We start from the raw sequence: 16,098 nt of genomic DNA, 5'->3' as shown, positions 1-16,098 counted from the left end.
GTGACAAAGCCCGAATTCCAATGCCAGGGATCTTCAACACCTGTTCCTGCAGATTTGCGAGGAATTCTGCTGTACGAACGCAATCAGATCGTCTGCTAGGGATCTTTCTTCTTGCTACATCCTCGTAGTCACCATTGCAAGTCTCTAGTTCATGCCTGATTGTTTTTACTGTATTCAGGGAGCATTGGGCAGCAGTCGAAATATCCTTATTTTGATGGCCGGCACGAATCATCATGATACAAGTTATTCTCTTCCATGATTCAGGTGGGTTCCAGCTATCCATCCTTTCTGACATCTTGTATATGAATGAAGAAGGGTCCAACCTTTTAAATGAAGAGAAGTGTGTGTTAATACATGTAACTTACGGAAAAATATAATTAATTATAAATATGTCAAATTTATCCCGAACACCCTGTATATATATATTTTTCCATAATTGACACTTTTTTCCCCCCCATTTTAAACATGCCATTAATTGTCAAGTTATTTGATTACTGGTGGCTACCAGCAAAATTATTAAAGAAGTTTTATTTCTAGAGAGAGAGAGAGAGTTGGAAATAAAACTTCTGGATTTGAAATCCTTAATTCAAACACTACGTCCTTCCTTTTGAAAGAATTGCAAAAACACTTACAACTTTAGTTGCTGGTTTTCTCTAAAAGTAATAATGTAAACCAGTCATTTTTGCTTTCTTCTGTCCTTTTTGTCTCCTTTAAGGTTCAGAACTTTATTTTTCTTTCTATATGAAAGACTGTTTTTTTTTGTAGTAATTAAAAACTCAACCTGTTGTATTCTTTCTCCCCTCTCCAACAGTTGTTCTGTCATTGTTATAATATAACAATTAATCACTTTTAAACATTTTTCTTTTTATATGAGACTTCATAAATATTCACTGTTGAGTTTCAAAAATTCCCTCATTCCTCTCACAGCATTTTAATAGTGTTCTTTTTACTCCATGCTCCACTGTTCATCACGCTTCCAGTTTTCATTTCATTCATGAAGCGCAAAAAGATAAGCCATCATTACTTGTTATAATTATAGTGCTTTACTTGAAAACAGTAAATCCTGCACACTTGAAGTGTGTGAGAAACGTACGTTTTTCATATCTTGGATACAATTAAATTAAATTACAGTTATTTCCAATAAAAAGTTTTAAATCAAAAATGATCAGTGCATTAATTTAGTTCAGTATTGAATTGCCTCCATAGTGCAATTGGAAGAACAATGGATCATTGTGCCCTTCAGTTGGAAAAGACCTGAGTTCGATTCTTCTTCTTCTTATTATTATTATTTCGGGCGACTCCAGGAGTCCTTAGACTCATCGAGAGAGGCCCTAAACATCATGTCCACACAACTATGCAATTACATTCTCACAGTATCTATCATACCTTGTCTTGAACTCATTCACCGTCATAGCACCCACAACAGACTGGCAGCTTATTCCACTCATTTACCACTCTAAAAGTAAAGAACCCAGCTCTAACACCCCCCCTGCTAACCACACTCTTGCCCAGCTTCCATAGGTGTCCCCTAGTTCTCCCACCACCAGTCCTGATCTCAAAAATATCCTCTGAATTAATCCTATAGAATCCCTTTAGCAATTTGAATGTCTCAATCATATCTCCCCTCCTCTGCCTATCAACTAGTTTCTGCAACCCACAAATCTTCAACCTGTTCTCATATGGTTCATTCCATAGACCTGTTATCATCTTAGTCACTCGCCTCTGGATCCTCTCCACCTCCTCCCCATCAAGAAGGAACCGAGGTGACCAAATCTGGTCTCAGTAGTCGAGATGAGGTCTTATCAAGGCTCGGTACAGAGGTACAATAACATGCTTGTCTCTGCTCGTCAAGGTATTTTTCAACAACCAAGTGAGTTGATGAGCTGATTTAGCTACTTTTGCAATGTGCCCCCTAAACTTCATCTCCCTATCCACCAACACTCCCAAGTCCCTGGCCTCATCAATCTCTTGGAGTACAGTTCCACCAATGTGGTATACTGCTGCTAATCTTTTCACCCCAAAATGCATAACCTTACATTTTGTCACATTAAATTGACATCCATTCTCCTTAGCCCAGAACTCCAATCTATCTAAGTCATGCTGCAAGACTTTGACATCTTCTGCATTCACTATTGCCCTACCCAACTTTGCATCATCAGCGAACAAATGAATTGTTCTACTTAGATCCTTCCCTATATCGTTAATGAACAGATTAAACAGCAGTGGTCCAAGAACAGAACCCTGCGGCACACCACTAGTCACAGGCCGTCTTTTGGACTCTACTCCTGAATAAACTACTCTTTGATATCTCTCCATCAACCAACCACCTATCCATCTCACCAATCCTATATCCATTCCCATATGTTGTAGTTTACGGATTAGTATTCCATGTGGTATCCTGTCAAACGCCTTTGCCAGGTCCAGCAGTATTACTGTAAACCCATTTCCCTTATCCAGTTCAGCCGTCACCTTGTTATAAAACTTGAGCAGGTTACTGAAGCATGATCTACCCTTCACAAAGCCATGCTGTCCCCTGTACAGTATCTCAATTTCATCAATCCATTCCTGTATTTTTCCCTTGACTACTTTCTCTAAGACCTTGACAACGACTCCTGATATGCTGATCGGTCGGTAATTTGCAACCGTAGTCTTGGATCCTCCTTTATGCAGTGAAACTATTTTCCCCTCTTTCCACACCTTCGGGACTAAACCAGACCTGAGACTCAGATTAAACAACATGGTCAAGGGCACTGATAATTCTTTAGTCGCTTCACGCAAGACCCGTGCCGGTATACCATCCAATCCCACAGATGTGTTCACATTAAGGTTCTGTAATAGACTAGTCACCTCCACTTCATTCATCACTATTCCCGTATAAACTAATGGTTCCTTCATTTTTTCAATGTCACCACCTGGATGATATGCTTTTGCAAAGTGCGCGCTCAGTAACTCCACTATATCGACTGACTCAGTGACCTCCTTACCATCGTCATTCCTTAAAATCATTTTGCCGTGTACAGTTTTTTTCTTGCTTGCAGCATATTGAAAGAACTGTTTGGGATTCTCTTTTGCTTGCAAAGCTAGTTTCCTTTCATAATTCGCTTTTGCTTTTTTTACCACACTCGTTACCTTTCTGGCCTGCACTTTATACCGTTCGTGTGCCTGCAGGTCACCCCTTTCTTTAAATTCCCTCCACAGTTGTGTCTTTTTTTGCAGCTCAAGCTTAATGGTGTTATTCATCCATTTAACCCCTACTTGTTTTACTATTCGGATCCTAGGTATACAATCAGCCATTACCTCCTGTAAATGCTCCTTGACCACTTCCCGTGCTCTATCGACATCCAGCCTTTGCAGTTGTACATGCCATGGCACTGATCCAAGCAATCTCCTAAGCTTGTCATACTTGCCAGCACGGTAATTCCACATATACCCTGTCTTAATCGAAAATTCCACACCTTTAGCCACTTCCCAGGTCAAGACCTTATGATCACTCTCACCAATAGGTGGCAACATTGTCATATTCATTACAGTCAAATTCTCAGATGCTATTACCAGGTCAAGCACTCTCACACCCCTAGTATTTTCAATTACATGCTGTCTCAGATAGTTATCCGTTAATAATTGAATAAAATCCTTTTCCTTCCTCACATGTGTCCTCTCCTCCTTCCAATCAATGTTACCATAGTTGAAATCCCCCATAATAATTACCCTCCTTCCAATCATTTCATCAATTTCCCTATGCATACTATCTCCACCATCTATTCCATCACCTGGTCTATATCAGCACCCAACTGTATATTTTATTCTGCCAGTCTCAATCTCACACCAAATAGCCTCAAATGAGCTCCTTTTCATCTTGCTGAGAGAAATCTGTATATGGAGTTTTTCAATTAAAGGTGAGATAACTGATCTCATATGCTGGTAGCAGAGTTTTTTCTCCCGGAAACTTGAATTTTTCATCTCACATACAGGCATATTGTTGGTGATGGGTGGTAGTTGTTATGTAGTGGAAGAATTAAGTAGTAAGGGAGATGGCAAGACGTGTATAGCAGAGCGGAGAAGAGTGCCCTCCTAAAATGAGTACTTGGACTCCTTGGTGGTCATGTATAATAATAATAATATTATTAACATTACACATATATACAGTAAGCACAATATATTGTAATAGGTAATTATTATTAAAAAAAAATTGTACTTTTCTCATAACATAATTTCATTAACAAAATAAACTATATAACAAAATATATAAAATCTTATTTACTCCTCACACCTTTACCCCCTTAATTAGGTGCACATTTGTAATATAGTATTGTCCTAAGCTTATTTTCACAATTCATAACATGATTTAATTTAGCTTAATGTAATTAAGTTCTTGAAAATTTTACATAATGAAAATGCTTTTTAATATTGTTATTTAAAGAATTCAATTATCATGCAAAGACAGGTCAAAGACTGGATCATATGGTATCTACTGTCTCGTTTTTGTGAATTTTATTATTTGTCTTTCCTATTAAATTATTGTTTATGGATAATTTATATTCATCTTTCATTATGAACAATAAATGAAAGAAAACACAAACTGAGTTGTAATGATCTGTGTTGTGGCATACATTTTAAACCCCCACATTAAAGGAAAGCATGTTTCTCTATTTATAGTTATGTATAATGCAGTTGAGAATTAAAGAATGTGTTACTTTGTTTTGTCGATGTAATGTTTAGTTTTTTTAAACACCTACAACAATATTTACATAAAGTAGATTGATTCTGAAGCCCTGTATATACATATATGTAGTATAAGAAAGGAACAGTTTGATGAACAGTCTTCTGAATTATGACTATTGACTTATAACTTTCAGGATTGTAAAGAGTATTTTTTAATGTTAAACTTGAAGTCATTGTTTGTTGGTTCAAGATGTTGTATATTTTATATGAATGATACATACCTTTTTACTAAGATGTTTTGTTAATATTTATAAAATCATTTATACACACTTTGTTTTATTTAGCTTTAATATCTGAAAGTCCTGAAATAATGGAACCATTTTTTATGGGTTGTGATACTAAAAATATTAAAATAGTACAAATATGTTTGACATCAATACAGAGACTAATCACTCAAGAAGCTGTTTCTTCTGTAAGTGTTTATGTTTTCTTATATTTTATTTGAAACCATTTGATAAAAAAGTCACTACTTTTCTTCTGTACTGCATCATTTGAAATCAAAATCTACATGTTCTTATAAGTATATACTTTTTTTTTTTTTTTTCCAGAATGATATTTGGCACATTCATTTATCATTTGTCAGTTATTTTCATGAGCAACTATAACAAACACTTTCTGTACATATGCTGCAATGTTCAAATAATTCATCTGAAGTTAACTATATGAAGTATATGCTATGGAGTATGGAGTATATTGGTATATCTCATATATGGAAATGGCTCGTTTTTTCCTATTGAAAACACACCTACATCATGAAAATGGACAACCAAGACAGAATACCTGCATTGGAAAATTATAGAGATAAATTAACCACTTATTATCATTTATACAAATTAGATTTATATATGAGGTGCTTAAGGGTCAAAGCTGTATAACTGAGAGGAGACCTCCACATAGCCTTTAAAGAAATGAGGAGAACTGACCAGGGCTTCTGACCTAATGTCCAATCCTCACCTTCTCATGGTGTACCCTGTTGACTATCTACCTGGATACTGAATGAACGAGGATGGGCTGGCAATTTGGGATTTAGCCAATCAAATTGTATTCTTATTGGCTTAAACCAAAATACAAAATAATGGTACAACATGACAAAATTTCATTCTAGCTGGGGCGTCGCCCAGTTAAACAAGGCCCTCCCCCCTGTTGTTTTGTTTTTGCCAGGGAACCAGGGTGAACAGCAAAAAGTCAGCTAGTGGAACAAATCTGAAAACAAACCCCAACTCAACATCACCAGAGTTAAAGATCGGTACTATCAACGTAAGAAGCCTGAATGGCAAAGAAATGGAGCTAGCTGAGGAATTAGATAAGTACCAGATCGACATAATAGGGGTGACTGAAACAAAAAAGACCAAAACTAGTGAGATCTTTCTGAGCAATAAATACAAAATGTTAATTCAGGCAATGACAATCAAGGAAAAGAAGGAGTAGCCATAGTATTCAACACAAAATACGAGGCTAATCTTCTTGAATGGCAGTCGGTCTCAAGTAGAGTAATGTGGGCAAATATCAGAATGGGAACTGGACAACGAGACTTATTTGTGCCTATGGTCCCACAGAAGGTTCTACTAAGGTGGAAGTGGAGGAATTTTTTGATGCTTTAGAGAAAACAACTGACACAATGAAAAAGGAAAAGTTGGTCCTTGTTGGGGATCTAAATAGCAGAGTAGCAAATGATTGTCAGACATACAAAAATATTTTGGGAAAATTTGGAGAAAAGAGCAAAGCTAATAATAATGGCAAATATCTGTTGGATTTCTGCTCAGGACATGGACATGTTATTACTAACACCATGTTCCAACATAAAAATGTGCACAAATTCACATGGAGAGAAGAGGCTAGGAATAAGAAAAGTCTCATTGACTATGTTATTGTTGATAGTGATGTTTTCTCCCTGGTGCAGGATGCCAGAGTGTATAGAGGATTTGAAATTGGAAGTGATCACTATCTAGTCTTGAGCAGGATAAAATTGAATTTCATATTGAAAAGAATAACATGTAAGAAAGTTTTAAAGCGAATAAAAGTTGAGCAGCTCTCAGATGTGAACTGTAGACTAAAATACACAAAGATTATTGAAGAAAAAATGAAAGAGTTTGAGAACAGGAATCAAACCCTGGAGATTCAGTGGCAAACTCTGAAGAAGACATTGATTCTGCCAGAGAGGCATGTGGTGAGGTTGTCTGCGAGGATAAAAAAATCAGAACTCCCTGGTGGACACAAGAAGTTAAAGAGGCAGTGAAGGAAAAGAAGAAAGCATATCAAAAGTTCCTGTCAAATAAGTCAGCTAGTGCTCTTAGAGAATATAGAGACAAATGCAAGAATGCTAAACACTGTGTAAAATTAGCTAAACAAAAGTCATGGGAGGACTTTGGCAAGAATATAGAAAATAAATATCAAGAGGGTGGCAAAATATTCTGGAGGTTGTTGAAGAAGCTTAGGAATGGAGGAAAGAGTTTGTAAAAGGCATTAGAGATGATAAAGGTGACATGAAAACAGGAGAAAAAGATATCCTTGAAGTATGGAGTAATTACTTTGAAAAACTGCTAAATGAAACAGGCAGTGATGACAGCACAGTGGTAAAAAGCACTGACCAGGCATACAGTCAGGAATACATATCCATACTTGATGTAGAAAAAGCCATCAAAGTCTTGAAATGTGGAAAGGCAGCAGGAGTAGATGATATTCAACCAGAAATGCTGAAGTATAGTGTTATAAAAGTCTTACAGTGGCTGCACTGCATAGTTCAGAAGGCCTGGAAAAGGGACGAATTCCCAATGATTGGAGTAGAGCTCTCATAGTACCCATATATGAAAAGGAAAATAAAACTGAATGTGAGAATTAAAGAGGTATTTCCTAGTGAGTGTTCCTGGTAAGATATATGCAAGTATACCTATGGAACGGTTGAGAAGAATTGTAGAAGAAAAGCTTGGTGAAGAACTAGCTGGATTCTGGCCAAATAGAGGCTGTCAGGATCAGATCTTCACTTTACATCAAATAGTGGAGAAATCATGGGAACATAACAAAGATCTCTATTTGAGATCTTTGTTATATTCCCATATGCTACAGTTATATGGGGCATTATATCAAGCAATATTTAGTCTTTATTTGAGTTGTAAGTCAGTAGTTAGAATTGAAGGAAGTGCAGGGAGATGGTTTAATGTTAAATCTGGTGTGAGACAAGGATGTACATTATCCCCTCTGTTATTCATTATCTATATGGATCACATTATGAAGGAAAGTGGTATTAAACATGATAACAGAATTGGAGATGTTAATGTCAGCTCTTTGCTTTATGCGGACGATGTTATACTTCTAAATAAATCTGCTACAAGTTTGCAAGATTCCCTGACTAAATTGAATAACTGTTGTAATAGATATGGTATGAAGGTCAGCAATAAAAAGACAAAGACAATGAAAATAGGGAGAATTGTTGAAAATGTCAACTGTGTTGTGAATGGAGAACCTGTGGAACAAGTAAGACATTTCACTTACTTAGGCACGATTTTTAGTACAGATGGTAAATTAAATATGGAAATAGACAACAGAATGAATAAAGCTGGTATAGTAGGAAGTCAATTGAATACATTTATATGGAATAAGAGAGAAATTAGTCGGAACACTAAATTAGCTGTATACAAGACAGTGTTCAAACCAGTTTTAACTTATGGATCTGAGAGCTGGGTCAAAAGTAAAATACTTAATCAAAGACTAGAGACCACAGATATGAGAATCCTGAGAAAGATTATAGGCGTGAACAGATGGCATCAATGCAATATCATATTAAAAATGAGGATATTAGGAAAGAACTTGACATTGTCAGCATCCAGGAATGCGTTTGCAGAGCTAATCTCAGGTGGTATGATCATTTAAACAGAATGGGTGAGGAAAGATTGGCAAAACAAGTGTTCTCTGCCAGGTTTGCAGCAAAACGACCCAGAGGAAGACCAAGACATAGGTGGATTGATACGGTACAAAGTGCCTTTGACGACAGAAATATAAGATCTGATAATGTTGGAGTGTCTTGACAGCTAACAGATTGATTTGGAGGAAAATTGTATATAGTAAGTTAGTAATGATGTAAATTTTTCATGTAGTACTATCATATCCTGTACACCCGTTGAGGGTATATGGCAGGAATTTGATGATGATGATGGTTTATATATTCCAAGTTATATATCAAAAAATCAGATAGAGTAAAGGCAATTCTAATGAAGTCGCAACCTACAGATATACTGATCATTCAAACATATGCTCCTACAGAACAGAATGAGGAAGCAGAAATAGATAACATGTATGATAAAATAGAATTGTGCATAAAGGAAGTTGGAGGCAAGAAAGATTGATTTATTTGTGCTATGGGTGGAAATGCAAAAGTTTTATCAGAGAGAACATCTATACACCTGGGTCCATTTGGACTTGGAATTCAGAACGAGAGAGGACAAAAACTGATTGATTTCTGTAACAAGCACAGTCTCATCATAACTAACATTTATTTTGAGCAAAAACCAACAGCAAGATACACATGGGAAAGTCTGGATGGAAGATACAAAAATCAATTAGACTATATTGTGATCAGTAAACATTACTTCAATGGAATACGGAACTCAAAGGTGCTGCTAAGTGCTGACTGTGGATTTGGTCATAGACTGGTCTTAATGAAGATGAATATTTGCCTGAAAACAAAAATTAAAAGAAGTTAATCCCTAAAATGGGATCTACAAATGGTACAAAATCCAATAGTAAAATCAAAATTTAATGAAAATGTATCAGAATTGCTGTTTGCATAGTCACAAAACGAAAATGAACCCTCTCAGTGGAATAGACTACAAGCAGCTATCATAACATCTGCTAAAAACCACATCACTAAACAAGAAGAAAGAAAGAAAAAACATGGATCCATCTTGTCGATGAAAGAAGAACATGGAAAAGAGGAGCAAATGAAGAAGAAAGATTGAGATATAAAACATTGGATAAAAAAATCAAATAGTTATGCAGGAGACTGAAAGAAAACTGAATAAATAGGCAGGGCACCGAGATAGAAGAATTACAAAATAGGAACAAAACAAGAGAAGCAATCCTGAAAGTGAAAGAACTTAATGGGAAAGCAAAACATACACAGTCTAATAACATCAAGGACAAAGATGGGAACATAATCATTGATAAGGAAAAGATAAATGAAAGCTGGGTGGAGTACTTATCAGATCTCAATGATGATGATAATGGTAACATGATAGCTGATTCATGACACCATAAGTTAAACGTAGCAACAGATGCCGCTCTATTGACAAGAAAGGAGATAGAATACGTAATTAAGAATCTTCCTAATAATAAATCCTCTGGTGGTGATAATATCCCAGCTGAGTTGCTAAAAGCTTTGACTGGTGATAATAACAACTATTTAGTGGAATTCATTCAGGACATCTATAAAACAATAGTTACCTGAAGTTTTTACAACATCTATCTGCATACCAATTCCAAAGAAAAATAATGCACAAAATTGCGAGGATTACAGAGCTGTGAGCACAATATCCCATGCATCTAAAATTATTTTCACCATTGTTAACAAAGAAATTGAAAGGGCCTTAATCTGGGAATTGAGTGAACAACAGAAAGGCTTCAGAAGAGGAATGGGAACCATTTAATGGTAACCTGGAACTAAAAATACCAATAGAAAGATCACTTGCAAGAAATAGGAACATTTACATATGCTTCATAGACTTTCAGAAGGCCTTTGACCAGATAAAACATAATAAAATGTTCAATATATTAGATAAATTAGACATGGATGAGCATGTACTTAAGATTATAAAAATGATTTACACCAAACAGAAATTGCAGCTGTTTAACTCTGAGGTTTCTGTAGTGAAAATAAAAAGAGGAGTTAGACAAGGTTGTATTCTTTCACCAAGTCTGTTTAATATCTATAGTGAGACAATGATGAAAAAGATTGAAAAACAAAAAATAGGAATTAGTATCAATGGTATAAAATACAACAATCTTAGGGTGATGATATCATTCTAATAGCAGACAGTGATGAAAAAGATTGAAAAACAAAAAATAGGAATTAGTATCAATGTTATAAAATACAACAATCTTAGGGTGATGATATCATTCTAATAGCAGAAAACAAAAACAAATTAATCAAATTACTGCAGCTACTAATTGAAGAAGGTAAAGAGTTTGGATTAGATATAAATGCAAAAAAGACTAAATTTATGAAAATCTCAAAAGAAAACAGATCCGAGCCAGAAATATTCATAAACAATATGAAAATGAACATACAACAGAATACAAATATTAGGCACCTACTTTACTGCAGATGGAAAGCAAGATAAAGAAATAAAAATAAGAACAGCCATAACTAAAGATGCATTCTGGAAAAATAAAGATCTGCTCAGAAGTTCTGCGAGTATCAAGACAAAGAAAAGAATGATAAGAACATTAGTGTGGTCAATTTTCACATATGGAAGTGAGACCTGGATATTCAAGAAGAGAGTAAGGCAACAGATAATGGCCTTTGAAATGTGGTGCTATAGGAGAGCTCTGAAAATCCCATGGACAGAACATGTGACAAATGCAGATGTCCTACAGAGAATGAGAACACAGAGATCTTTATTACAGGAAATGATCCAGAGAAAGATGAGATTAGTGGGATATGTACTGAGAGGTTCAGCAGGTCAGAGGATACTAACAGTTTTAGAAGAAAAAATTATGGGAAAAGGATGAAGAAGCAAAAAACGAAGACATGGCTTGAAGATATAAGATCATGGACAGGATCACATGGCTATGCAGAAACAAAGAGGAAAGCCACCAACAGAGAGAACTGGAAGAACATGGTTCTGCACCCTCTCACTGAGGAAGCTACATGAAGAAGAAGATATGCCATGTTACTGGACTTTTAGATCTAATATGACCTATTATGTAAAGGAAGGTGGGACTAGATTGGCAAAATGCATGACAAAAAAAGTACTACAATTTCCTTAACAATAATTAGATTTTTTTGATAACACAATTTCTCAACTATTTGTCTTAATGTGAAAATCTGATCCTGATAATTCTTATTTGATCCAATCAGCATGTCCTTGAGTTTCTCTTCTACAATTTTTCTTGGCTTCTTTTTAAGTATGCTTACATAAATACTTACATGGAACTAATTTTCCTACTAAGTATCACAAGATTTAGAATGAAAATTCTTCTGTAATTCTTGCATTGTTTTATTTCCCTTTTTTTTTTTTTTTTTAAATAGAGGATACTATGAACACTACTGCAATCATCTGATATTCATCCTTCTGAATTGTGCAGTGTAGAGTAGATTTAGTATAAGTATTATACCTCAATATTTCAGACTTCTGATTGTATGTTATCTATTCCAGCTAATGTTCCACATTTCAGGTTTCTATTAGCTTTTCTCCTGCAAGCAATCATATGGATCACAAATTATATTTTTGAATATTTTGTACTACTTGTTGATTGGATTTTAATGGTATAGATGCAAACATAGATTGATAAGAAAATAACTTAATTAACTTTATTAACTTAAATGCTAATATTTTGCTGGTATTATATCTGGCATCTTTCTTATTATATCTTGGTATTATATCCAGCATGTGTCTTGCTACTGTAACAAAGTTTGTAACGAGACAACCGCAATCCGGTGTAACATTGAACTTTGTTACAGTAGCAAGACAACCGCAATCTGGTGTAACAGTGAACTTTGTTACAGTAGCAAGACAACCGCAATCCGGTGTAACAGTGAACTTTGTTACAGTAGCAAGACAACCGCAATCCGGTGTAACAGTGAACTTTGTTACAGTAGCAAGACAACCGCAATCTGGTGTAACAGTGGGACTAGTATGGGTAATTGTAGCATGCAACACAAAGACTAAAGTCCTAATTAGGCGCCATCTAAGTTTAAAAATAAAAAATAAAAAATAAAAAAATAAATATTAATTTGGTTTTGGGGTGACTGTCTCCCAAATCTTTGGTAGTATTTATAAACATACTCCAAGCCTCAACAAGCCATACTTGTTGAGGTTTGGAGTATGTTTCAAGGCTTCTGTTGATTCCAGGAACAACCTCTCTGACTAGTAAAAGCTTCTGTGCAATTGATCCTGTGTGCAGAGGTATCCAAAGCATGGTCTGCCAGACCCGACTTGCCATAGCAAAAGTGCCGGATATATTTTTTGTGTTCACTGAGGCAGATGTCCACAGTTCTTCCTGTCTGTTCACAGTAGGCTCGATGACATGAACAGGGCACTTCATAGACTCCTGGATGTGATAAAGGAGAGAATCTGCCTTAGGTGAAAGGATGAGTTGCCAATTTCACATAAGGTTTAAATACAGTGCATAGTTGGTGTTTATTAAGTACCCCTAGATATCATTTCAAATGTGCCTTTAATGTATAGGATGGTGATAGTTTTGTTGTAGTCTTCTGTGGTAGATAGTGGGGGAGGGATTTTTGGGGGAGCATTTAGTATTGTATCTATCTTATGGTGATTATAGCCATTGGCCTAATTAGGACTTTAGTCTTTGTGTTGCATTTTACAATTACTCATACTAGTCCCACTGTTACACTGGATTTTAATGGTATAGATGCAAACATAGATTGATAAGAAAATAACTTAATTAACTTTATTAACTTAAATGCTAATATTTTGCTGGTATTATATCCGGCATCTTTCTTATTATATCTTGGTATTATATCCAGCATGTGTCTTGCTACTGTAACAAAGTTTGTAACGAGACAACCGCAATCCGGTGTAACATTGAACTTTGTTACAGTAGCAAGACAACCGCAATCTGGTGTAACAGTGAACTTTGTTACAGTAGCAAGACAACCGCAATCCGGTGTAACAGTGAACTTTGTTACAGTAGCAAGACAACCGCAATCCGGTGTAACAGTGAACTTTGTTACAGTAGCAAGACAACCGCAATCTGGTGTAACAGTGGGACTAGTATGGGTAATTGTAGCATGCAACACAAAGACTAAAGTCCTAATTAGGCGCCATCTAAGTTTAAAAATAAAAAATAAAAAATAAAAAAATAAATATTAATTTGGTTTTGGGGTGACTGTCTCCCAAATCTTTGGTAGTATTTATAAACATACTCCAAGCCTCAACAAGCCATACTTGTTGAGGTTTGGAGTATGTTTCAAGGCTTCTGTTGATTCCAGGAACAACCTCTCTGACTAGTAAAAGCTTCTGTGCAATTGATCCTGTGTGCAGAGGTATCCAAAGCATGGTCTGCCAGACCCGACTTGCCATAGCAAAAGTGCCGGATATATTTTTTGTGTTCACTGAGGCAGATGTCCACAGTTCTTCCTGTCTGTTCACAGTAGGCTCGATGACATGAACAGGGCACTTCATAGACTCCTGGATGTGATAAAGGAGAGAATCTGCCTTAGGTGAAAGGATGAGTTGCCAATTTCACATAAGGTTTAAATACAGTGCATAGTTGGTGTTTATTAAGTACCCCTAGATATCATTTCAAATGTGCCTTTAATGTATAGGATGGTGATAGTTTTGTTGTAGTCTTCTGTGGTAGATAGTGGGGGAGGGATTTTTGGGGGAGCATTTAGTATTGTATCTATCTTATGGTGATTATAGCCATTGGCCTAATTAGGACTTTAGTCTTTGTGTTGCATTTTACAATTACTCATACTAGTCCCACTGTTACACTGGATTGCGGTTGTCTCACTACTGTAATAAACTTTGTTTGTATGCTCTGAAGATGCTGGATATCATACCAGCAAAATATTAGCATTTAAGTTAATAAATGGTTATTTTTTATCAATCTGTGTTTGCATCTATACCGTTAACATCCAATCAATATGTGCGACGAACACATAAGCCTTTCCACATGATTTTCTACTACTATTCTTTTACTGCTTAGAAGTTGTATCTAATGGCAAAGGCTGTTGGATGCAACTTCTGCTCTACTGCAATTCCACCCCCCCCTCTCTCTTTCATTCATTCTGATGGCACCACTGCTTCTTCACCCAAAGATAAAGATGACCTCCTGGCATCACTTCTGTCACCCTAATAACTCTTCTGGTCCTGATGCATCTCTCCAATTGTTCTCAAACATTGTGCTCCAGAGTTAACACCCATCCTGCATCATCTCTACAATCTATTATACATGTCTGGTACTTATCCCAATGCATGGATGCACTGTCATATCTGTTCTATTCCTAAAAAGGGTGATAGAAGTCAATCATCAAACTACCAACCAATTGCTGTCACCTCAGTCTAATCCAAAATAATGGAGATAGTCATCAGTAGCCAGCTGTTCCACTACTTAGAGGTCCACCAATTAATCAGTGACCACCAGTTTGGATTCTGCATTCAAGATCCACAGTTAACCTTGTAGCTTACATCACCCACCTCTGGACACATGCCATGGAAAGGTTCATAGAAGCTTGTGCCATCACCCTTGACATTTCCAAAACTTTCAACCGTGTGTGGCATCGTGGCCTGCTTAACAAATTGCCATTTTGCAAGAATGTGTAGGAACTGGTGATGCCTTTGACTGTACCGTTTAATTTAAGTCTTAGCTCTGGCAATGTCCCAAGAGAGTGGTAGGGAGAGCAAAATAATTACTTTGTAGTAAAGAAGTTCTAAGCCAATGGCAGCAAATTATAGACCAATGAATATCTCAAGACTGTGGTAAAAGTACTAGAAAAGTTGTTCAAAAAGAGAATTCAGAAATGGGTGGATAAGAATGTAATGCTCTGAGAGGCAGTATGGCTTTGTGAAGGGTCGGTCATGCCTTAGTAATTTACTAACTTTTTATTATACAGTGAGTAGGATAAAGGGAATGGCTACATCATGATACTGCTGGACTTTGCAGAAAGTTTTAAGGATACCAAGTGGAACTCTGTTATGCAAACTGGAACAAATGGAGATAGATGTGAAACTGGTGATATGGATACAAGGGTGGCTAATGGATTAAATACCTAAAAAGTAGTATATGGAAGAGAAGACTTCAGGAGAAGGTAGGTGACTAGTGGTCTACTATAGGGTTCTGTGCTTGGATCACTGCCTGTTTAATTTGTACATAAATGATATAGGAAATAATTTAAAAGGAGATATTCAGTTGTTTGCTGATTAACTGTTAGGGTAAGGTAATAGTTGTTAACTATTACCTTACCCAAAGTTGGCTAAGGTAATAGTTAATCAAGGTGATGTAAAGAGCTTGCAGGATGATTTAAATAGGCTGACAGTATGTACAAAACATAATGGATGTCAGTTTAATGTGGAAAAGTGTACCACATTTGAAGGAACTGTACTCCAGGAAATTGAAGTTAGTGATTAGTAGATAGAGAGTTGAAGTTGACACGACAAATTGCTAAAGTAGCCAGAGTTGCTCACAGAATTACTT

At 36.1% G+C, this 16,098-nt stretch overlaps 1 protein-coding gene across 1 annotated transcript in view; it reads left to right on the top strand.

Annotated features, from left to right (window-relative positions):
* mon2 (Mon2 homolog, regulator of endosome-to-Golgi trafficking) overlaps positions 1-16,098 on the top strand; it is a 749,535-nt gene that overhangs the window by 82,045 nt on the left and 651,392 nt on the right. The window contains exon 4 of the mRNA XM_090397718.1: positions 5,007-5,134. Coding sequence (XP_090253844.1) covers positions 5,007-5,134 — 128 coding nt within the window. The remainder of the gene's footprint in view (positions 1-5,006; positions 5,135-16,098) is intronic.

The sequence above is a fragment of the Typopeltis vanoorti genome, chromosome 1, assembly GCF_054136105.1.
Source record: "Typopeltis vanoorti isolate ZY-2024b chromosome 1, IOZ_Tvanoo_1.0, whole genome shotgun sequence".
Taxonomy (NCBI): domain Eukaryota; kingdom Metazoa; phylum Arthropoda; class Arachnida; order Uropygi; family Thelyphonidae; genus Typopeltis; species Typopeltis vanoorti.
The sequence above is the reverse complement of the archived record's forward strand: the minus strand, read 5'-3'. Positions and strand labels throughout refer to the sequence as shown.